The sequence below is a fragment of the Ostrea edulis genome, chromosome 2 (genome assembly GCF_947568905.1).
Source record: "Ostrea edulis chromosome 2, xbOstEdul1.1, whole genome shotgun sequence".
Lineage (NCBI taxonomy): Eukaryota > Metazoa > Mollusca > Bivalvia > Ostreida > Ostreidae > Ostrea > Ostrea edulis.
This window is the reverse complement of record NC_079165.1, coordinates 12,817,911-12,843,829: the sequence shown is the minus strand read 5'-3', so window position 1 is coordinate 12,843,829 and position 25,919 is coordinate 12,817,911. Positions and strand designations below refer to the sequence as shown.

Here is a 25,919-nt window from a genome sequence, read left to right as displayed (position 1 = left end):
CCTACTGTGACATGGGGCTTCGGTTTTGTGGTCTCATCCGATGGACCGCCTCCTTTACTATGTAATCGCCTATTACAACAAGCAAGGCGTACTATGGACCCATTATAACTCGGATCCCTACGGAGCTTGTGTAATGAGTGGTTGTTTTGTAATGTAACTTTCTGTTCTTTCTCGAGGATCCTTCTCTTCATAATTTGACAGAAGATCAAACTTTTCATAAATGTCTAATTCATCTCAAAATACCTTCAATTCAGATTCCGCTACACCCATGTTAGCCTGAATTTCAGACTGTCTCCGTTGCATTTCTTGTTTGATCTTGACTTCATTTTCTTCTAATTCAGCCATCATATCTTCAATTCCAATGGGCTTTTTTCTCATATTCCATTTGAACTCTTGCTATTTCTCCTTTCACTCGACGTTCTCTTCTTTCCTGCATAGGTATGTAACTGCCACTTGAGGTTCTAGGAATTGCATAACTGCATTCTGACATACGAGCCGACTTGTGAGCCTCTGATTGTGTATCTTCATGAAAGGTGAAGATAACGAACAGTGTTCAATCTCACAACTCCTATAGGCAATACAAAATATATCGTCGGGCTAACACGACCCCTGAACACACCAGAATTGGGATCGTGTACCCAGGAGGAGTAAGCATCCCCTGTCGACCGATCACACCTGTTGATATATCTAAATGTCGAATTGAAGGCCACAGCAAGACATTTTTTTCTCACGTAGAGGTTTTTGAATAAATTATGCTTCATATGAATATAAAAACAGGTCAGCTAACAAAGGAGCACAATTTGTGCCAATGGGAATTCCAACAGACTGTTAGAAGATCTGATCACCAAAGACCACGAAGATATTGTCAATGAGGAACTCTAGCATATTTTTTATTTCAACTTCAGAGTACTTGTGCGTGGAATCAGAGTGGTGTTTAACAAAGTAATTTTTTGGATGACTGATCACTAGATATGAATATTTGCGTTTTCCATTTTTGTTGAAAAAGCAATTGTCTATGATGTCAAAAAGTCTAGTCTTAAATTTATCGTGAGGAATGGTCGTGTAAAGTGTTGAAAAGTCATAGGTTTTGATGTTATTGATTTGGGAAAAGTTTTGCGATTTCAGGTTTACTAAAAGTTCTTTAGACTTTTTTAGAATCCACATTTGATTAACACCACTAAATATAAATATATTGTCATATATCTATGTGGATTACGATTTTGAATTTGCATTGAGTTTGAACTGAAAACAGAATTTTTTATTAGTGGTATTTTTTGCACTATGCATGACCTATGGAAGACATACTAAAATGTGGGCTATATACATTAAAACTAATACGATTGTTTTTGTTTAAGCATGTCTCCAATATCTAATAAACACACAGTTTTGTTAAAAAGAAGTTTTGAAGTTTATTTTCAAAGCTCGGTATGGAGAACTATTTTTTCGTTTAGACGACCTAGCGCAAGAACGATAACTCGCCTAAATATATTTCTACAATCCAACTGTTCAATCGTTAATCATTTCTTTTTCTTTTTGATATACAATTTTGAAAAAAGAACTTCTGATCTTAAAATATAAAAGAAATAACATCTGATCAGTTGATGTGTAGGTATGCCATTTATCCTAGTCATAGTTCTTGGGGTTTTCTTAAAGAGAAAAATAGTTCCCCATATCGAGATTTAAAAATATATTTTAAAACTTATCTTTATCAAACTTTTTGTGTATATTAGATATTTGAGACATGCTTAATCAGAAAATTATATTAGTTTTGATTCACATTTATGTAGCCCATATTCTGTAAGTACATGTATTCTTTATTTGTATAATGTTGCTGTGTTGTAATACAACAGTGCAGTGCTACTGCTGTCATCAATGAATACGCCTAACTAAAACTCTCTTGTGTCTTCTCTATGGCGATAGTACAGAAAAATTCCTAGGATTTACCACCATGATGGTGGACGGTCAACGACGCCCAGAAACTTAAAGGTAAGACGTCGATAGGCGCTTCAGAACAATTACTGAATTAGGAGATGTATCGGATATCAGTTGATAATCACAAATCAAAACTTTATGCTGTGGAGAGAAACATTGATTATGAAAGCAGCCAATTCTTAACAGGAAAAAGATCTGAAGAGCTGTTCATTATTTCAACAAACAAAATCAGTCTATACAAAACCTGTCAATGATACGTCAAATAAGTCTAAGGTTTCCTAACACATCAAACTTCTGTGGAAAGCAATTGTGTAAAGGATTCACAGGATGTTAGTGTAAAAACTGTGGACTCTATACAGTGCTCCCACTGGACCAGAATTCCCTTTCGCCACTTTTTCGGGGAGTGGAGCGGCACAAATAACCACATGCTTTACAATTATTTCCATCATATTATATATTATTTTATTCATTACACTTATTTTAGCATTTTGAATCAGTTACATTACTTAATCATATCCAGCTACCATACCTAAACATTTCTTTCTGAAATAATAAGAAGTTGATTTGTTTGATAAATTCTATTATGGAAATCAAAATTCAGATAATAAATCATATAAATATAAACTTCATGATGCTACACCCCTCAGTGAAAACATTGTGTACATTGGCCGAAATGCAGATGTCACAAAACATCAAGCCCAATTTAGAGTCGTATCTCAACCACTCCCTATTAAATTTCCGTTTTTGTATGGAAGATTTTGCAATTTGGACAGAATCAGATGTTTGAGCAGGTGGGGTTGACTGTAAAGCCAAACATAGATATTTTTTAAATTTTAGACTGACTAGGGTCAGAAGCTACAAGTTTAGTGTCAAAATAGAATGGGGTGCATAGTCTTATGAGATTAGCATTTTTATACTGTTGCGCACCAAACTTCAAAGAAAATTATTTATTAAAATTGCCATGTCCATATCAATGGTGACCGACCGCATTGTTTATGAAATATTCGAACTAAAATCAAACATATCAAAATCAAAATCTTGTAATCAACGAGTTTGGCCGCAAAAACAAACAATTGATGTATTCAGATATACATTATACACAATAATACGGCCAATTTAATTACCAGTCGGTTCTCTGGTTAAGAATTGACATTAATGTGGAAATGATAACACGATAATGAATAAGACTTTAAATGTTAAACAATTGACCACAGCAGGGTAAACAGCTGTCCGATGTACTTTATTATATAATCACCGACTTTTTTGCAGCCATAAATTACCTGAGGCTGTGACCAGCTCTGTGTGCACTGGAGCGACGCGAGATTTCCGGTCGCACGCGTTGACTGAATAAACAGATTTTGACTGCATAAACAAACAGGCGATAATGTGTCACTGACAAAGGATAAAAAATACAATTTATTGCAAAAAGGGATTTTCGCCACTTTCAATTTTTTTTCGCCATTTTTGAAAAAGCCCAGCTCGAGCACTGACTCTATAACTGCGATATATTCTTCATCGAATTCAACAAACTCTTAAAAGTAGGAATGTTCCCAAGAGGTGCAGGGGTTTCAACAGTCTCGTTTAAAGTCAGCATTTTGCAAATTCTATGGTCGTTATTACGATCTAGTTTGCCAATACAAACAATCATTGGTTCAAATGCTGTCTGACATGTTTCATACCGATTGTAAAACCGTTCTTGGCACACTGATTTTGACTACGGATATACTAAATCCCGAAAAAGATAACATTCATTTACAGGACAACCCATATGCATTCAATTTTACCATTCAGTATTTGGTTTGTATCATTTAATATGAATTAAGTGAATGGCGCGGGTGTACATGAAGATATACTTATTTGTATATCTACACTGTATGTATGTTCAATTTTTACGAGCGCAAATAAAGATGTACACACACTAAACAATGTTTCATTGGATTAAGTGAAAAGAGCAAAATATTCATTCAGAAGAGGTATGAAAATAAATAATGAAAATCGATCTTCATTTTTTTTTTTTAATCCAAGACGTGAAGATGAGACGGAGAGTAAGCCTTTTAGGGAGGGAGTATGATTTACAAACAATGTAATAAGTTCTACACACGATGTAACACTCTAACAATGAAAAAGTTAATTTAAAAAATCTTATTATTCGATGTTTTAGCATATACATGTGTATTTCTTTACACCCATAATTTGAAAAAAAAAAAGAAAAAAGATATAACAATTATTTCTCATGTACGTGTAACAAATCTTTCAATGCATTGGTTTTGACGCAATTGGAAAAAAATCATGATGATCATCGTTTTCAATCACATCCGGAGTCCACATTGGGGAGGATTGTACAATCTGTCCGTGATTTGCGACGATGAATCATGACTATGTACTTATATATATATATATGTAAGGTGAAGATAACGAATAGTGATACATCTCATAACTCCTACAAGCTATACAAAATAGATAGTATTACAAAATACAAAATGTGTTGCATGAAATAAACATATGGAAAGAAGATCAAATAATAAATAACAGAAAATATATTGGATTAAAATTATAAATAAATTAGTAAATTAATTTAACTTGTCTACTTTCTGTAATAAAGAAAACGCATATTAATACAAAATTGAATAACATCACCATTACGTAAAGCATGGGCTGATACAGGATTTTATTTTCAGGGCGGGAGTCAAACGTTTGGTAACAAAAACTATCAACTCTCTTAAAAATCTAAAATTGTAAAAGGCTTGATTCATCCCAAAGTTCAAAATGGTGCATCCTTCAGTGCATGAATTCAATTCATCGGATCATCTGTTCAAACTGACATTTCCATTTTTTCTCAATTTTCTACATGCCCGATTTAGTCGAAAAAACTTCATGGAAATCAGCTTTGGTATTTTAAAAACGTGTTTGATTATTGTAGTAGCATTATTGAGTGATCACTTTCTAGCACACTGTCACAAACATGTTGAGTTTTCTATTAATATTTTCATAAATTTTTATCTTCATTGTAAAATCCCTGAAAATGTTATTCATATCTAATAAATACAAGAGTGAGGTTCCGCCATTACATTGTTTGCTTTCTCTGCAATATTGTCTCGGATATACAGGTTTCCATGGAGTTTTGAGAATTGTGTTTTATCTATGGTTTTTCTTGGGCGGAGGGGAGACTTGTATTCTCTGTTCTTATAAATATGCAATGCTATATCAATGTTGCCTTGTTTGCATGCATGCTTCTTTTAGAGACAATAACCCTGGCGTCAACAGGTGGTGTGCTGAAATGTAATTTATGTTTTTCTCGTAATTGTTACGTGTAGGCTGAGAGCGTAGTGGAGGGTGGACGTGCTGTTTTGTACACATGCCTAAATGTAAGTGAGTGGTTGGTGGGATGGGTGGGTGGAGTATCTACTGGCCTTTATATGTGTGAAAAACGTGTTCTACTTGAACACCTGTTCCACATTCAATAATCAAAATAGAAGCAAATGGTTTTAGAACAATGACATAGAGCATGTGTTCCATTACATATGATGATTCACCTAATACATGTAAGGTGGTTCTACAACCAAAGAATTATTACAGTTTAGTAGCAACAGGGAAACTTCGCCCCCACTTTCTTTGGAAAATGTAGTTATTTCTACATGCAAAGTTCGAATTATCAGCTCCCCCTTTATGGTAGGTGTGAATGATTGTAGAAATGTAAGCTTCAAGCAATGAATTGAACCAATGCTCTGATGAATCAATCTTTGTGCAAAATGTAAACGATGATACGGGCTACTTAAAGGTACTGTATAAAACAATATTTTAATCATGTGCATCTTTACAAAATTAACTAATCACGTAGATATCTTACAGAAAATAACGTGCCTACAGATATATTTATAATCTTGTATTTAACCAGGCAGTACACAAAGCGATGTACAATACAAGGAAAGTTTCGCTATTTCACATTTACTAAAAGTTCTTTAGAATGTTTTAGAATTCACATTTAATTTACAACACTTCTGACAAATGTGGCACAATCCTTTTGAAGTTTCCCCTTTACAGCAGTTTATATTTTCGTGAGGAGCTATGGTAGGGGCTTGGTAAAGCATTTACTGGATCCAGCAATGTATCTCTGTGAGGGTTTTATGAAGTTCAGGAATCTATTATACATGTAGGTACAATAACTCATATTCATCCGTCCCATTGACTGGGATATCAAGTCTTCAAAACTGAAGCATGGTTTTGACGAATTTCATCTTTTGAAAGGGTAGTTGGAGTATAAGTACGATTACCACAAGTGAATGAATGCCAAGATCGTTTAAAATACACATGTTCTTGGTAAACTGATTTTGACTGCGGATAACTCCGTTTATCTGATCAAGATTTAGGGCTCATGGCGGGTGTGACCGGTCGACAGGAGATGCTTACTCCTCCTAGGCACCACCTCTGGTATATCTAGGGGACCGTGTTTGCTCAACTCTCTATTTTGTATTGCTTATAGGAGTTATCATATTGATCACTGTTCGTTATGTTCACCTTTCATGTAATAATGAGCCTTACAAACAAAGACAATGTTGTTATAAAGTTAACCAAATATATTCCTCATGTAACCTATTTCATCATTTTATCACTTCTGGTTTACTAAACGCAGAAGGATAGATGGTACGCACTTTTGTTTTCATATGCGTAATACGGGTTAACAATATTCCTCTAATATTTTTTATCCATTCTGACAAGGTATCAAGTTCTTTTTTTTTCATATCCAGTCCATCGTCTGGCATAATCTTCGACAGAATTCATAACAGATATTAATTTCTGTCTCCAATTGAAAGACCGAGGTTCTCGGAATTCAGAACTTTTTAAATTATGTGATTCCAGGTCCATATTTTCAACTTTATCAACATTACAAGTAATGACATCTCCAGCTTGACTATAATTGACAGAAAACGACGAAAAGAACATGTAGGCGGATTGTGTATGAGACGATCTACATCTAGGCACTGTTAAGTATGTAATTAAAGAAGTGTGGATGCAATAGTAGAAGTATATTTGTAGGAAATACTGGGTGTAGACTTGGAACTTTAGGTATGCTGGAATACAAGATAGAACTTTTTTATGACGAAGAATGTTGATTGTGTTGACGGCATATATTTCTTTGTTATTAAAGTTGACTTTAAGGAACTGGCGACATGATTCGGAAGGATTATCATCCATAACCCGCGGTGGTTTAAAGAGAATGTGATTGGCAACATCCATACTCACACAATTCAGTCTATATTCTGGTGTCGAAAATTCCAAGTGTGGATTAGCATTGTCTGGTGACGCAAGGTGAAAGTGAATCTAGTTTGAGATCATGTAAATTTGGTCTTTTTTTATGAATGATGTTCATGACTGCGTTTACGTTTTTGTGTGTTTGGTAAAAGTCCCATCACATTCACGTTATTCCCTTGTGGAATAGTCAAATTTCCTACATTGTATACGTTGTCATTGTAACTATATGGAAATGCAGTGCCCAGAATCTGGATCCAGTGCTTTTGTCGTTGTCTACGAAAATGGGTACTTATAGTTTGATTGTTATTATGATGGTATCTTTTTCAAATAGAATTATGACCCTCATGGGCAAGATGGAATGATAAGTAGAATTGAAATGTTTATAGAAAAGTTAGTTACCATGAATATTTATTTGAAATAAGTTCTCGGTATTCTTTCAGTGAGTGACCCCTTAGTTTTCCCGTCATGAATTAATGAGGAACCCCAGTGTCCTTTTGATACCAACTTCAGATATTCTGAACAGTGTTTAACGAAGTGATATTTAATGTACGATCTGACTGATCACAGGAAATAAATATTTTTGAGTTCCAGGTTTACTTAAGAAGCAGTTGTTTTTGATGTCAAAATGTTTTTATTTCATCGTAAGGAATTGTAGTGTTACAGCCATATCTTTTGATACTGTTGATTTTGGAAAAGTTTCATGATTTCATATTTAATTGCAGAATCCACATTTAATTTACACCTCTTCTCGAATATGCGGTGACACAGTATATCTGACGTTTCTTCTCCATAGCGGTTAATAACAATATGATATTATATATATATATATATATATATATATATATATATATATATTAGTGTATATTAGAGAGAGAGGGACGGTCTTGGTAAAACATTTTACTGGATTCTGCAATGTCTCTTTCTTGGTAATTTCAAAGTTATGAAAGCCAGTATGGGTACTGTAACTACATTCATTCGACCCATTGACTGGAATATCAACTGTGTTCAAAACTAAAACGTGATTTTAGAGATTTTTTTAAAGGGAATGTGGAGCACAAGTTGGATTACCACATGTGTAATTAAACCAAGTTCTAAAATACAGTTGTAATACACAACCTTACCAAGACAATGTTGTTACACGCTTTTTCAGCTGGAAACAATACATATTCCTCATGTAACTTAACTAATTCTTTTCGCAGTTAGGTGAATATTTGGCGAATAAACTTTTGGCGGAAAGCTACCTAACCGCTAAAATAAGGCAAATTTATTACCCCACGGGAAAAACTGCTATACGATCTTTATATTCCTCTGATTCTCGTTATTCATTCTAAAAGGCGTTAAAGGTACACATGCTCCAAAGTTTATGCTAGGTTTTAATAAAGATGTCAATACCAAGGTTTTTTATGAATAAAATGTAACAAACAATCTATCAAATATTCATACAAAATAGCTATGGTTGTTGAAATACAAATGAAAATAGTTTCAATTCACCATCTGTCGTTTTACAAACTTCCGTTCCGAAGTGCTTACCACGTGACTGTCATCCTACCATACCACATCCTTTTTTAAGTATCACATGCTAGCATCTGTTATTGTAGTATCGGAGAAGTCCAAAGAATCAGAGGGGTACGACGCATGCCGTCCAACGGGTGTGCGTAGCGGAAAGTCACCTACCTAAGTGACTCAGGTGACCTAAACACCTGGGAACAAACAACACAATATGCTTAAAAGGTGGGAAAATATCTTTACTAGGTATATGCAAGTTAACATCACACGAGAATTCACTAAGAACTACAAGATACATGTAACACACTATAGGTAGGTATATAGAGGTAGTAAAACACAAAACGTATGTCCTCTGCGAGTGTCCTACTTTCCAGTAATTTGATATTGTATCTATTTGATACAAGGAAGCATTCAATGCCACATTATACAGAATCTGAGATATTTGGTGGGATTATATTTTATAATACATGTATTTAAAATCACACACATGTGCAATTTTTTCATAGCAAATTACGCTCAATGAATTCCTTAAAATGTATGTTATACATAATTATTTTTATCCTATCAAAAACAAAACACGAAGCTGATATTGGAAACGCAATTTTATCACAAAATATTTCAGAATAAATCACAAATTAACATGTACAATGTATCAGCACCATCTTTATTCCTAAATTCCTACATACATCTTTTTGTTCCGTTGTCTGATATTCTGACAGGCTCGCATGTATTTGTACAAATATTCGTATGGCACAACAAGTTTGTAAAAATTGTCACATCTTACTTCACTCATTCATCCTGAAAATCGTTGATAATATAAGTAAAAACAAAAAATCAATCAATGTAATGGAAGCAAAATCCTTGTCCCTCCAGATTTTGTTCATTTGAAATACATGCTATGTATGGGTAAAAAATGTATCTGGCTCTTTGTGAGCAGTTTCATATGAAGGGGATGATTGGCGCGATTCTTTAATATGTTGTTATTACTAGTACATCATATGAACGTTAAGATGTAAATCTAACCAACAGCGCCAGTCAAGAAAGATATTCCAATACACATTCTATGAATAAAAGTAACATTATATGGAAAATATTCATAATCATAGTTATAAACTGTATCTGAAAATTTCAAAATATACCAATACATTTATGGTGAGTCCAAGCAAAACCACCGAAGCAACATATTTTCTGCATTTCATATTGAAAACTACTGTTAATAAAAAGCTTCTTGCTATCAATTATATTCTTATTTATCTTTAGAACGTTTAAGGGGACTAGAATACAATGCCCAGAGATTTCAGATATATTCATCCCAATATGTTGACTTCACAGTACATCATTTTGTGACACACTGTACCAATCAACATGCGGTTTTTGTATAATGTTGCTACGCTGGAACCATAGAGTTCAAGGTCATCTGAGAACAGCTCCGTGACCCCTGTCACATTAGCACCACTCTTGTCCATGTGCACCATCAGGACCTACATGAACAACAATTTGTTCATAAATACATAAAGGAAACTAATAAATAGGCAAAGATTTAATGCCACAAATACAATATACATGTATATCAAAATTACTATGGGCGGTTTGTGTTGTGTTACAAAGGAAATTAAAATCCGACTTGTAATATTAATTATGTGTTCATGAAGAATTACAAGTATCCCAAAAATGTTGTAAAGACTCCCGTTCTCGTTTTGATAATGGCCAAACATTACCTGTGATGCACCTGGATCAATTGGGTTATTTAAATGTTGCATGGCTTTGAAACCTATTGGATGGCAGCCCTGCAAGACATCTCCTGTTTGAGGATCAACCACGGGGTTGTCTGGGAAGGTATCAAGCTCAATTTCCTAAACATGCATAAGTAATATTATAAAGTGAGACATTATCCATCCCAAGAAAAATATATTCCTTGTATGGAAAGTGAAGATAACGAACAATGATCAATCTCATAACTCCTATAAAGAATACAGAATAGAGAGTTGGGCATACACGAACCCCTGGATATTCCAGAGGTGGGATCATGTGCTTAGGAGGAGTAAGCATCCCCTGTCGATCAGTCACACCCGGCATGAGCCTTATATCTTGATCAGGTAAACGGAGTTATACGTAGTACAAATCAGTATGCCAAGAACGAACTAACAATTGGTATAAAACACGTCAGATGGTATTTGACCCAAGGGGGTTTATATAGATTCTAATTCCGTGGAGATTCGGGTTAGAATAGGTCTTCGGTACTCCTTGCTTCTCATAAGAAGCGACTAAATGGGGTGGTCCTTCCGATGAAACCGCAAAAAACCGAGGTCCTGTGTCTCAGCAAGTGTGGGACGATAAAGATCCCTTCCTGCTCAAAGGCCGTAAGCGCTGAGCAAAGACCTAAATTGTGCAACCTATTACCGGCAATGGTGATGTCTCCATATCGGACATAACAGTGAAAAATTCTCGAGCGGGACGTAAAACAAAATACAGGCAACCAACATAGATTGTGCATTGTGAATCGATCTCTTCTGCATATCAGGATGATGAAAATGAACCATATAGCTACCCCCGGAAAAAAGCTTTCTATCCAGATATTTTTCCATACTGCTAATTAAGGAGGAATGAAACACTAGATACATTTGATGTGGATGAAAAGTGGAGGATATGTACAACAGTATTTTAGAAGTGGAAACTTTCGAATGTACTTTATTTGGTCAAAACATACAGCTTTAGTAGAAAGCAATCTGAAAAAAAAACCTTAAAACCCCTACTGGACTCGAATAAGTAATGTACAGTTCAACAATCAACGTGCTAACCTACTGAGCTACTCAGCTAGGCAATGATATTTGAAATGAAGATACAAGTATTGCTGATATTTATGTTTTCATTCATGCTTTGAAAGGAAGTCAGCCATTGTGATGATGTAAAGTACCTCCTTAATACAGTACAGAAGATGGAATCAAATTTACATTGCAGTAACACTCATTATACACTTTACAATGAATAAAGTTTACCTAAATTTTAACTCTAAAGTTTGGTAATTTAGTAAAACACAGAATTTGCACAATTCAGAAAAATGGTAGTCAACCCTTTGCTGGAATAATTCGCATATAATTTGCTTATCTTCATAATCTATAAATAAATTGATATTTACTCGTCTTGAATTTGATGAGTATGAAAAGTGAAGATAACGAACAATGAGCAATCTCATAATGCCTATAATCAATACAAAATAGAGAGTTGGGCAAACACGGACCCCTGGACACATCAGAGGTGGGATAAAGTGCCTAGGAGGAGTAAGCACCCCCTGTCGACCGGTCACACCCGCCGTGAGATCTATATCCTGATCAGATGAACAGAGTTATCCGTAGTCAAAATCAGTGTGCCAGGAACGGTCTAAAAATCGGTATGAAACACGTCAGACAGCATTTAACCCAATGATAGGTTGTATTGACGAACTAGATCGTTATAACGACCATAGAATTTGCAAAATGCTGACTTTAAACGAGACTGTTTAAACCCCTGTATCATCAACTTCTTTGTCAGTAGCTTGCCTCGATTTAAAAAATGATCATACGCAGAACAAGCTCTTGCGTATCGAATCAGTTGTGAGATATAAACACCATATGCAGGTGATCATGAAATATTGCTACATAAATATGGGAAGTTGGCGATGGAGAAGCTGAATACATCCCGTTTGTCATACAGTTGAGTTGTCAGTTTGCCGTTGATGGCCACTTTCAATAATGAAGCAAAAGTGGATGACTCGGTGGTGTCTTTTATTTCGAGCTCACAGGGATACATCGAATAGATACATGAATGAAAGTTATTATTGTTAATAGACAAACACGTTGTCGATATATCTAATGTGTATGTAATTTCTCAATGTATATTAATTATTATCGTCAAACACTGGTGTAACAAAGACACATGTAATAAGCCTACAGTAAAGGCGGTACCAGATATAATTTCCAGAATGCTAATGAATGAAGACGTTTTTTTCCTATAGACGTATATAGAGGTACTAACAACCATTATATAATGCCCTGACCCAAGCAGAAATGCCAACTAGAATAAAAGTCGAGTTTGATAAAGATATACGACAAAAATTCAATATTTGTTGTCTGCAATCCTTCAAGTTAATAGGTTATAACTTGTTAAAAGTCAGTCAACTGAAAGGAAACTTAGATATGATCTCTAAATCTTCAATATGCAAGTGTACACCAAAATATTAATAATTATACCCCCTACCCCCCTCCAGTTACATATATGCAACCACCGTGATAAAAGAGTACATGTAATACATTTAAATTACCACGGTTGTAACTCCGCTGAAAGAAATTCAATCAGTCGGAACGAAACTTATAATCTTTAACTCAGCAACAGACAACTTAACAAAACTTCAGGCCAATATCGGCATGTATTCTTAAAAAAGTCCACTTACATTGACTTTGGTAAGCTTGTTATTTGCCTCCCTTTTGTACATCATCATCTTTTTACCTTCACTGGAGTTAATATACACGATTCTGTAAAAAATGCGAATTCATAAGTCCGTGTTACATGTAATTTGTGTTACCTATAATGCAAGTTTGTCAGAAATCTATCCCCTAGTTTTTATCAAACATTTTTGTATCTGCTACATTTTAGTATTTTTGGAATCATACCCATAGGTCATTCCCTTACTTTTACTTACAAGACAATGCTACAGGTAAAATATACTTTCCAAAAATATGATTTTAAATATAAAAGCCTGATCCCTAAGCTGAAGAATAGACATTCTGGAAAATGAATTATAAGAATGCGTCATCAAATTTTCCTAAAATCCTTTGAACAAAACTGATCAGGCACATAAAAGGTGAAGATAACGAACAGTGATCAATTTCAACTCCTACAAGTATATATAAAATATATAATAAAGAGATGGACAAACACGGAACCCTGGATATACCAGAGGTGTGATGAGGGGTTTAGGAGGAGTAAACATCTCCTGTAGACCGATCACACTCGCCGTCATCCCTATATCTTGATCAGGTAAATGGAGTAATCCCTGTAACATCAACTTGTTTGTCATTGGCCCGTATCGATTTAAAAATTGATCATACGCAGGGCAAACTCTTATGTATCGAATTAGTTGAGAGATATAAAACCATATGCTTCTGGTCATGGTATATTGCTACATAAATATAGGAAGTTGGCCATGGAAAAACTGAAATCATAAAATCGAGTAGTTAGTTTGCCATTAATATTCATTTTCAATAAAATATCTAAGTAGGAAGCAGATATGGAGGACACTGGTTTCTTTTATTTCGAATTCAAGGGGATATATCGGATCGACATATGAATAAAAATGATAAATGTTAATAAATAAAATGTCGTCGATATATCTACATGTCGAGTTGATGGTCACAACAAGAGCTTTTATCTTCTTATGTACAAGCTTTTGAATAAACTCTATTTCATAAGAATGTAAAAAAGGAGCACGAGTTCATGCCCATGGGAATTCCAACAGACTGTTGGAAGATCTAATCACCAAAGACTAAAAAGATATTGTCAGTGAGGAACTCCAGCATATTTTTTATTTCAACTTCAGAGGACTTGTGTTCGTGTAAAATGTTGAAAAAACACATGCTTTGATGGTGTTGATTTGAACGAAGATTTGAAAAATTATTAAACTTTATTAAACGTTCTCTGGAATCTTTCAAAATCCACATTTGATTAACCCCTCTTCTGGTGTATGCTGAGGCACAGTACGTTTGACGTTTCTCCTTCACAGTTGTTGATATTTTCGTGGGGAGCAAAGGTAGGGCTTGGTAGAACATTTACAGGATCCAGCAATATATCTTTGTTTGTAAGGGTTTTTATGAAGTTTAACCATAAACTAAATACATTCATTTTTATTCTCCAATACTTACCTTCCATATTTTGAAAGAGCGATCCCGTTTGCCAAGAACGTTGGCTCTGAAACTATGATAAAATCTTGACCATCGAAGTATAAAACATTTCCAAAGCGAAGTCCCAGCATGATTTCCAAAAAATGTGCTTTATAATCGCGATAATATCCGAAATTGGTTGTATAAAACGTATCTGGTCCTGTTGCAGCAACATCATTGAGTCTGAAACAAAGTGTGACGTTAACAGCTATATCGTTCTGCCTGAAATAAACGTTTGATGATGAAAGCGTAACTGACAGATGGATGATTATGAATAGTATTGACTAATATTCAAAATATGCAACAAAATTGAAATTATTTATAGATATAAGCATATTACAAGTGAACTAGTGTCCCCGTATAAGTTTTGAGATGTTTTAATTCTAAGGTCTTCTCCAGAAACTCAAACTTTTCCACTGTGTCTTCCTTTGTGCGATGCACCACAATAAACAGGAGCACTTTACCTATTCAAAAAAGATTTAGCATTTATATCAAATTATCAAAAAAAAACTCAAATTCCAATTTCATTGACTACATGAGCCCTGATCACATTCACTAGCAAAGGGTGCCGATCCTCTTCTCTCATCTTCAGCAGATTTAGAGAGTTTCGCAAAGAACGCACTATCGTGATATAGGATACATGTATAAGGCTCACGGCGGGTGTGACCGGTCAACAGGGGATGCTTACTCCTCCTAGGCACCTGATCCCACCTCTGGTGTGTCCAGGTGTCCAGGGATCCGTGTTTGCCCAACTATCTATTTTGTATTGCTTATAGGAGTTATGAGATTGATCACTGTTCCTTATCTTCACCTTACATAGTAATTGAATCAATTTGCATGATATTGATATTACACAGTGAGAATGGATGTACTATAACAGTTCATGTACGTTTTCCTGTCCTTATTGTTAAGGCCAGATTATATATGTATATATATATATATATATATATATATATTATATATATATGCTCTACTGGTCTTCAAGGGCAATTCAAGGACAAACGTTGAGACAGATCCAACATCTTTCTACCAGGATTGTGGTTATTTAGTTTTACTCTTGCTCAGACCGTCGTACGCTGAAAGTATTTCGATTGCTACATAGGTTAGGGTATACATGTATTGAAATTACTGCAGACACGAACATCTGTCTAAATCTGCAAAGAGAGTGGCGGATTGGAATTTTTGTCTAGTGACAACAGTTCTGTGTATACTACATTATTCTATTTTATTTGTCACAAAATCATATAATTCTTTTGCCCAGGGGATGTTTTGTACTGAAACTTTACATCACTCTTTCTTAAGGAGACAAACATAATAATCTGTCGTAAAAGTACCTCTGTCCTCTAGAACACTGATACCATGAGGGAAAAAGTCATCGTAATTAAAGTTGTTTCCAATAATCTTCAGTTCTTTGACTCCATCTTTTGGTTTCTCCATGTTAAACAGCATGATCCGCCCTCTGGCCTTCTGTTTTTTGTAATGCTCTTGAAAGACTGGTCCGAAAAGCTCTCCATTTATTCCCTTGAAAGTGAAAATGACCAGATTTATTTCACAATATGCAAAATACACTAAGAAGTTGTAGTTTTAGATATTCATTTCTGCAACATGCTAAATGCGTATCAGTAAAAATCGGACCTCTTCAAAAATACTGGCATTGTCAGATTGCTAAAACCTATCAGAAAGTTGCTCTAAACTCGGACGCGTCCAAATACTTGATGTTGCGCTATAGACTAAGTTAATTTTTTTCAGAGGAGCAAAGGTATGGGCTTGGTAGAACATTTACTGGATCCTGCAATGCATCTCTTTTTGTACGATTTTGTGTAGTTTGGGAATCCAATATAGGTACGGCAAATCATATTCATTCGACCCATTGACTGGGATACTAAATGTGTCTAAAACTGAAGCATGTTTTGAAGATTTTCATCTTTTGAAAGGACAGGGATATCAAATGAATTTAAAACTGAAACATAGATTTTGAAGACGTTGGTCTTTGGAAAGCGAATTTGGAGTAAAGATTGGATTACCAATCAGACGTGGAATTAAAGCCAAGTTTCATTTAAAATACAGTTTCGATAATGAGCCTTACACAGACAATATTGTTACAAGCTTTGTAAGATAATTGCATTATTTGCAAATCTGAAAACAATCATTATGAATTGTTATATAAACGTTAAAACACAGCTTCCACGCCGATACTGCATGCAAGTATTCTCAAAAGTTTGTAAGCTTAAATGCAAATAAACTTGGCGCTTATGCATTTTTGTTTTGTGAACTTATTTACCATTTCTTATTATGAAAATGATCGAAATTTGTTACAGGTTTCTGCGTTTATTACATATTTTTGACTTATTTACTGTACGTGCAATCAAATACAAAAACAATACCGGTTTTTCTTAACATTTTCATTTAAAATATCCAAATCTTTACCGTAAAATGGCTAAAATATTGCCAAAATCAATCAATCCAACCTCTGAGTATGTGCTTTACCAGTTTTACTAATTTACGATATATTTATCAAACCTTTGATCAATGTATGGTGTTTTAAAACATTGTGCCATGCGTTTCCCATTTTCAAAACACTATTATCGTCGATCTACATTTGCCGAATTTATCCACGCAGGTAAATTGTAAACATCGATATACAGTGAAGCGTAGCATCTCACTTTCTTATTAATAATACACAATGCATAATCGATATATATACATGTAACAATAGAATATTCAACTAATATGGAAAAAAACAGAGACTGAAAACTGCATATTTACGAACGTATCATGACCTTTTACACAGAAAGCTATCAAACAATACAGGGATCAACATTTCGCCACAAGTTACGTCCCTTTGTGGGGTCAACCGAAGGTCAATCGGTAAAATAATCCCAAGTTTTCCTTTTCCTTTATCCTACCAAATGTAAAAGGTGATTACTGTGATTTAGCTAATTCTCAAGTTTTCATACAAGTTAAGGTTTGCTCCACTATGGGACATTATTGTAGTTGACAAATGTCAACTGATCGAATGCTATATAACATTCAAACCAGAATTCATTGTGTCACCTGATAAGCTATATAATTCTTGAGAATTATCTGTATAAAGAAAAATATGGGCCACTTGTTAACCACTTCTCACGGACAGCTACACTCTCCATAGTAAATTGCCGTAAGGTTTGGTTGTACTCTGCATTTAAAACACGATTGTATCCTGCGTAAGAATGGGTGTTTCCAGATGGCCACGGCGATTTAATCGCTTCTTACGACAAGCAAGGGGTACTGAGGATCTATTATAACCTGGATCACCACGAAAGTAGAACTCAATAGAAGATGTATGTAAAATTTCTTAGTATAATGTATAAGCAGGACGAAAACCCCTTTCTGTTTAATACTGGTATAACTTACAGATGTGATAAAGGTCAAACCGGACGTAGTCGTCTGCATGTCTTCAGATCCATGATCTGCAAGAAGAAACAGTTATATCATGCTCCAAATGAGAAATAAACAGAACAAAATTCATTATAAAAACACTGAGAGAACGATGTGTGGCTTACATAATGATTAACATGTACACGTGACGTATTGCACATTACGTACAAACCATACCAAGTACAAAACAAAATAATTTCAAAAAGTGTCAGTGAGAAGCACTTTTATCGAACGATGGAGAAAGTGTGTCAATACGAGAACTTAAGGGCCTTTATCTTATCAAGGGAGGTAATTAGCAGTCTTGTAATACCTATTCCTTTCACGATGTGACATTTTCCTGGTCTGTGGTTCCACAGTGTTTTGTGGTAGTCCAGGAACATACTGCAATATATTGAAAGCGTACATACATAATGCACTTCAACAATGACTATAATAGCAAGGTCTTATATTAATTGCTAAATACATGTAATTATAATTACTACCTATTAAATTTGAATGGTTTTGTGATTTTAACCACATAGATGCTACACAGAATTATAAATCAAAGTACTGAAAATACTTTTAAATGCATTACGCAATAATGTTGTCTGCTAATGTTTGTAAAAATAACGGTAAAAGGAATGCATCTGCTTGCATTCATACAAGATCAGATTTTTACTAACTTGTTGCCTCACATGTTCTAAGAAGAAACCGTCATCACAGTCAGTGTAAATTGAGAACACCAATCATTTTACAGACATGTCAATCATTATTACACTTAATTGATTGTATATTGTTTAACATCCCTCTCGAAATGTAACTTGAAAAGAGCAACATTTTTCTAATATAATTTTTATCTTAAAGATTTAATAGAAATATTAAGTACTTAACAATTACAGTATTATATGGTAACACAACTGTAATGATGATATAGTGATTCTGGTTTTGTAAACTGTTACAGTTCTTCAGAATGACCTTCAGTTTGTAATCCCTTACACGATATATCACCAATAATTAAAAGTGTGTTCCTGTATGTCCTCTCAATGTGTTAGGCCTTTAAGGAAGTTAGCTCCTGAGCTTCTAAGCACAACTGCGCAGGATACTACAACTAAGTATTTACTGGTTCAGGACTGACACTGGTGTGTCCAGGGGTCTGTGTTTGCCCAACTATCTACTTTGTATTGCTTATAGGAGTTATGAGATTGATCACGGTTCTTTATCATCGCCTTTCATCTCATTGGTACAAACATATTACACATCTATTACTCGTACTGAACCCTATCCAGTTGAAAAAGAAATAGTCAATTCAAATTTTGAAAGGGTTTTGCAGGAACTATATTTTGTGGCGGAAGAATTAGATAATCAAAACGTTCTAAATCTGCGTGAAATTACAGTTTCTGTTTCTAATATATCTTCCATTTTTTACTCCTATACGTGTATTTTTGTTTTATAAGAAGGTGGGTGACTTTATCGTGCCAATAAACCACAGAAGGACAAATATCAAAGTTTAAAATACCCAGAAATTTTTTTTAAAATGCATTCTAGTTAAAACAATCAATCCAGTTTCCAAAAATGCCTTTTCGATGTGCCCATTTGAAAGGAACATTGAAAAAATCCTATTTAAAATCACGTACATGTACATGCGAAAAACGCACAAAATAACAGTAAATTTGACTTATCCAAGCAGATTTTCATATGGAGAGGGCCAAGTCTCCATTGCGAACTGAGTAAAATATGTTAGTACATGTTCAGGTGTAATATGTTTTGTAAATAAAAATATGGAGACTTGACCCACTCTATGGAAAAAAAATTACTTCTTGTGTATAACTTTTGTCGTGTTATCAAGAAAATTGCTATGTCAATGACGGGTGACTTTAGATAGCTTGAAATTCAGAAAATCTCCATGGGGTGGATAGCCGAGGTGGTATAGTGAAAGTCTCAATGAAGTTTTGGACAGGCCCAGATTGCATATCTGGTTCGAATACCAATTTTTCCTATCTATTGTTTTTCTTATGAATTATTAGACTTCCCATAATTATTTGTCTCAGGCATTTTATGCTGAGTTTTACTCATAGAATGCAGTCTTAATGCCAATCACAATTAATTGATTCCAACATGCAGCTAGTGAATAAATGTAAACAAGTATGGGGCCTCCTGTGAAGTATGGCTGTTGTTTATGTAAACGACAACTTAAAGGAAAGTTAAAGAAAATATAGTGGAAATTGTCTTTGGGAACATACTTTTGGCCAAGTACTGTACTTCATTCAACAGTGTTTATTTACCAGTCAACATTCCAAACATTTTGTTTAGTTAGACGTGTCGAAGAGGTAATTCAAGAGTTCCCCAGGAAATAATTAAAGATCACACTACACCATGACAACTGAAACAGTTGTTCAACGGGTTCCTTATAGCGGCCATGTGTCTCTTAAAACTGAAAGATTGAAAGAGAAAACTGCAGAAATCCCTGACGAACAGCAACATCGCTGTTCCATAATTCGCCCCGTCCAAAGAGGGTTAATGAAACCCCCATCTTCACATACAAACTACTACTTCAATGAGAGATGTTATTGAGAATAATATGGTGACCTTCAATCTTTCAGTTTAGACACATGTCCGTAAAACTTTATAAGGAACCCGTTGAACAACTGTTGCAGTTGCCATGGTGTACTGTGATTTTTAATTATTTCCCGGGGAACTATTGAATTACCTCTTGGACACTTTTAACTAAACAAAATGTTTGGAATGTAGACTGGTAAATAAACCAGTGTTAGTTATCGCAATCCACTATTCTTTTTTCTTTTTTTTAAATGTCTTGCATTGTCATTGTGATAAGTACATAATTTCATTGGACTATCAATTTTATCCCCAAATCGCAGACATGTAGAATTTTTCCATTGTGGTAAATCTGGTGAACAGTTTCACTGGAGTCTGTCTTGCATCCAGAATGGTGGGCTTGCTATAACATATCTTGTTTAAACCAGACCCTTGTGTCCCTGTGATCGTTTTCATACATTATCCATCCGGTCAGGAAACAATTCGCTGTTAATAAACTACCACCGGAAACCCCGACTTCATCCCTATCTGCACTACTGTTCTTAAGGACATATTCACAAATTTCTTGCATACGTAATAAAAAACGGCTTTGCATTTCTGTAAGAATGCTATCACTTGGAGAGGGGGTGGGGATGGGGTGCGGTGATGTGTGGTTGTGACATATTAAGTATAAAACAGTTTTAAGACTAATATACATATTTTGATCTGTTCAAAGTTTGGGGTTTTTTTCTTTATTTATTTGTTAAGATTTTATACAATGGACCCTTGATTCTTCAGTGTAGCAAAGTTCAATGGGTGAACCGGATATGTGGTGCAATCAGTCTTAGTGTAATCAATATAACTTTATTCACTTTTTGATCACGTGTAATTTCTTTGTGAATAATAACTATAGTCCTATATAATTTAATACTTAAATGTCAAATGAAATTCAGTTATCAGAATATTCACAATCTATTGCTGACCTTGACGAAGGTTATTCTTTGACCTCTGATTTTGTGTACTAGGGGTCACTGTTATGGGTGTATTGATTCAACCAAATAAATTAATAATTCGCACATATATCTGATAAAAGATATTCTGACAGTTTATAAATACATTGTTGTATTCACTGTTAATGAAAAGATAGGAAAAGGAGAAAAACGAACACGGTGCGAGGTTGCTACTGCTGAGGGACACCCCCCTCTCGTTCTGTGCATATCAATCTAAACTGAATGGCGGGGCTTCTCATGATAAGATTTAAAATACTATTTAAAAGAGTTTCAGTTTTTAATATTGTACATGTATGAAAATCAGAGAGAGAGAGAGAGAGAGAGAGAGAGAGAGAGAGAGAGAGAGAGAGAGAGATATTAAACAACCTATACTCTAGGACTTGCATATCAATACCAAAAATAGTAACATTACACATGTGATCTGCAATACCCGCATCTAAGAGCAATAGTGTAACGTGTAGTGCTGATCACGCTCGTTGTTGCTTAACTTGCGTGATCAACAGAGAGACTCTACCACATCATTAGAAAAGCTAGCTCGCTAGCGAGGCAGTATAAGCTCCCTCAGTACCGACCGCTACAATAGTAAAACTCATAAAATTTTATGTTTAAATTTTATTTCCCTCAAATAATCATCGTCGGAAACCCACGGTTGATTACGCTTCGTTTCTCTCTCCATGATGAAGAGAGTCCTAAACGAAGCGTAATCAATTGTAATAGTAATTGTAATTAAAAGATTTATATAGTGCCCTATCAACATCAGTTCTCTAAAGCTTTACAAATGTGAGAGAAAAAATAATTTAAAATCGATCTGCACATACATGTGAATAAAATATTCAGTGTCAGAATTAAAATGCATATAATTACCCTAATAACATACAAAACAATTTAAAACAACCCTTAACAATAATTAAACACATAGAAATTACATCAGTATAAAAACAAACTACAGTTAATGTAATCAACCGTGGGTTTTCGACGATGACAAATAATCAAACATAGAATATTGATATTGAAACTTCAAAGGCAAAATTGTAGAGGCACCTCACTTGCTTTATATTCCATGTGGAAGTTAGTCAGCTGTTCGTAGCAAATAATAGCGATCAAAAATCTCCTAGGTCCTTTTCTAAAATCACCAAGTGCAGCTAGAATGACTGGCTTTGCAAAATATTTGTGCACATAGCTAGGGCATAAGTTGATATGTCCCTGACAGCCGACAATCGTAGACTAGTCGAGTCTGATTTATATAAACCACAATCCTTGCTATATCTAATAAAATTTTCCAGTGACAATTTTGAGTAATTGCTCGGATCTATGTGCAGATTATATCTTCAGTATCACATCTAATGAAACAGATTGAAAACCTGATCCACAGGATATTCACGCGTATGTCTTGTCGGATGGACAAGCACAGGTGCAGTTTGTCATGTATCTAGCCTACACCACGCACACAAACCGTTTAATGTAATATACATATATATTACCGTTCCCCTATATGTTTTATACTTACACTATTTTGAAAATAAACGTCATGCACAATGCTAGCACAATTCCAAAGAGAGTTTTCAGGATCATCTTTCCTCGTTGTGTCCGCGAGAAAAGTGTGTGGAGTCCGCTCTTTGATCGGGATCGGAACACTGAGCTCGTCCTACTTTCAATTTGAGATTTGTAAGTTCAACCCTCAACTATTTCGACCCAAGCCAATAAACGTCTTCATCAGGATAATGAATTACATTTTCAAGATCAAGAACATTTTCAATGAACAAGGTCAAATATCAATTAACATGATATAAAGTATTTCACAGAGAAAAACAAAATCAAATACCTTGAGAGAATATTTAATGGGGCATTAACAGTGAAAGTGATGGCATATTTTTTTTTCCTTCAAAATCTCTCAAAGGGTTAGGAATATATAATAATGACTACTGGCAAGATTTGTTTTGTACTAAAACAAGAGAAACCTAATAAAACTACGTTACATAACCGCTTCTAGTGTAAAGAAATGCTTAAGGAAGAATTATTATCTTGCAAGACAAAAATTATTTAATCACCAAAATTACACTTTCATGTACCTGCTTTGAGGTTAAAAAGTGTTTGATATAATCCAATACTGGTGTTATTACTGAAATACATTGAATTCAATTGTTGGTGACAAAAGGACAGCTAATGCCCCTTTAATTAATGCTATAAAGAAAACTAGAGCAGCGGAGAAACACGGGGAGGGGGGACTCTATTCATCTGCCAATCTGATTAAACATAACAATATATTTAACGGAGCGGATGATCAAAGATCTTATTTTAATCAGATTGTTCATCTGCACGATATAGATAGGCCTACTAGAATTCACAACAAGTACAAGGTTTGTTCTACAAGCAATGGATTTGTAATAGATTTGAAAAGAAAGCTTTAAGTACTGCTGAATATAAAATTTCAAGAATTCATAAAATATAACGGAAATCATGGGAAAATATTTCAAAAAGTAAAATTTTATTCATATACGAAAAGACTGTATAGCTATAATCAATTACACAAATTATATCGATACAAATTAACAAAGACGTTCCTTCGAAATGTGAAATATATTATGTTGAGGAAACAACTGACCACCTTTAGTATACTTGTTTGATTGTTACACAAGTTGGGGTGATTGTGGATCTGAATTTAATTCTCATTTATGAAATTTGTTAGTCCCCCCCCCCCCCTTTTAACAATAAAATCATACTTACAATTAATTAAGACTATCCGACCTGCAGTTTGTTTTCCTCTATGTGATACACGTTTTACAAATTCAAACATAAATGCTTGTAGACTACAATTTTGAAATATTTGAGAAATTCATTTATGTTGAAACAATCTTTTTTTTATGGCACACAATATTATACAATTATTGCTGTTTTTGAGGTCAATACGATGATTTACAACAAATAGAATTCCTTACAAATTCCACGTTTGAACACACGATTTGGGGGGGGGGGGTATTTCTTTTGGTGAACTATCAATATGATGGGTGAGAAAGTGAAGATAACGAACACTGATCAATCTAATATATCCTATCACGAATGCAAAATTCGGAGTCGGGCAAATATGCACCCCTAGAAAAAAATTAAGATTTTGATACTCTAATACTTATACAACTTGCCTATATATACCATCTATTGTGGAAGTATATGACAATTGTACTAGATACCAATATCAGGAAAGGAACGCCTAAGTTGTCATTTTAACACATATTCAATAAAATATATTCAAATCAAGCCTTAGAACTGAGTAATGCGCAGTCAAACTCACTGTATAATTAATGGGCTAACATTTGGTATGTGGGACAACATTGTGGGACAACATTCGGTATATAATCATAATGGTCTAACATTTGGTATGTGGAACAATATTCGGTATTATAGGGTTATTGAACTTAGTATTGGTGAATATTGGCACGAGTTGGCTGTCAAAATGCACGAGCTTGCGAGTGCATTTTGACAGCCAACGAATGCCAATATTCACCTATATAAGTTCAATAATCCTTTTATTATATAAGCTAAAGTATTTAGTTGTTAAATCATATCCCTTTTCACTCAAACTACTCCAAAATAGACGAAAATTCATCAATATTGGCAGTGTGCAATAACAGCATCCATTTCTTAACTGTTCAATATTTAACCCGTCGATAATGCATGAAGCAAACTGATTTTGTAAATGGGGACATCATAATTTATGTACAGTAAAACAGTTTGCGTAAGTAAATATCAAATACCGGCTCTGTCAGATTCGGAGGACCGTCGTCTGCCATTTTGGCTTGTTTACGTCGTTACGGTAACGTCAATATTGAACGCTCATACTCGGAATGTTTCGGGCGCATACAATTTACACAATGCAAAGTTAGCGTTCAATAAATTCTCAGGATATTGAACGCTAACATTCTCTAGATTTTACGCAGATTTTATATTATACTATTTATTAGCTATATAATAAATAATTATAATGGTCTAACATTTGGTATGTGGGACAACATTCAGTATATAATTATAATGGTCTAACATTTGGTATGTGGGACAGCATTCGGTATATAACTATAATGGTCTAACATTTGGTATATGGGACAACATTCGACTTAATGACCGATTGCATTTCCAAATAAGATCATTGTAATGACCATACAATTTGTGAAACTGACTTTACACGAGCTGTTGAAACCCCTATACTTACTTTTACTTAGTCCTCTTCGTTCGGAACATGGGGCCCGTACTGCTGCTCTCCCCTCGTGTTCTGTCTTGGGCTGTTCTCTTGGCTTCACCCCAGGTCAAGTTGATGTTCCTGAGCATTGCATGTATAGTTATTCTCCAGGTGGTGACTGGAGGTCCCCTCTTTCGCTTTCCTTGTGGGTTC

The 25,919-nt window shown here is 34.7% G+C and overlaps 1 protein-coding gene across 2 annotated transcripts; it reads right to left on the bottom strand.

Moving 5' to 3' along the window:
- Window positions 1-8,906: 8,906 nt before the first annotated feature.
- Window positions 8,907-25,854, bottom strand: LOC125681291 (serum paraoxonase/arylesterase 1-like). Of its 2 annotated transcripts, none has more exons than XM_048921316.2 (9): window positions 25,740-25,854; window positions 18,328-18,398; window positions 17,994-18,049; window positions 15,935-16,121; window positions 14,941-15,064; window positions 14,583-14,783; window positions 13,115-13,196; window positions 10,407-10,541; window positions 8,907-10,169 (listed from the first exon to the last, which is right to left on the bottom strand). In XM_048921316.2, the coding sequence occupies exons 2-9, from the start codon at window positions 18,395-18,397 to the stop codon at window positions 9,996-9,998; spliced, it is 1,029 nt and encodes a 342-aa protein (XP_048777273.2). In that variant the 5' UTR covers window position 18,398; window positions 25,740-25,854; the 3' UTR covers window positions 8,907-9,995. The 2 variants fall into 2 exon arrangements, with proteins under 2 accessions (XP_048777273.2, XP_048777272.2); XM_048921315.2 differs by lacking the exon at window positions 25,740-25,854 and adding an exon at window positions 23,046-23,211.
- Window positions 25,855-25,919: the final 65 nt, after the last annotated feature.

Excerpts from the sequence above, each read along its gene's own strand:
- LOC125681291 (XM_048921315.2), bottom strand. The coding sequence starts at position 23,110 with ATGATCCTGAAAACTCTCTTTGGAATTGTGCTAGCATTGTGCATGACG. Across the intron at positions 18,050-18,327 it reads TCACATCGTGAAAGGAATAG|ATCATGGATCTGAAGACATG; the intron begins GTATTACAAGAC and ends TTCTTCTTGCAG. Across the intron at positions 14,784-14,940 it reads ACGGGGACACTAGTTCACTT|ACTCAATGATGTTGCTGCAA; the intron begins GTAATATGCTTA and ends ACTTTGTTTCAG.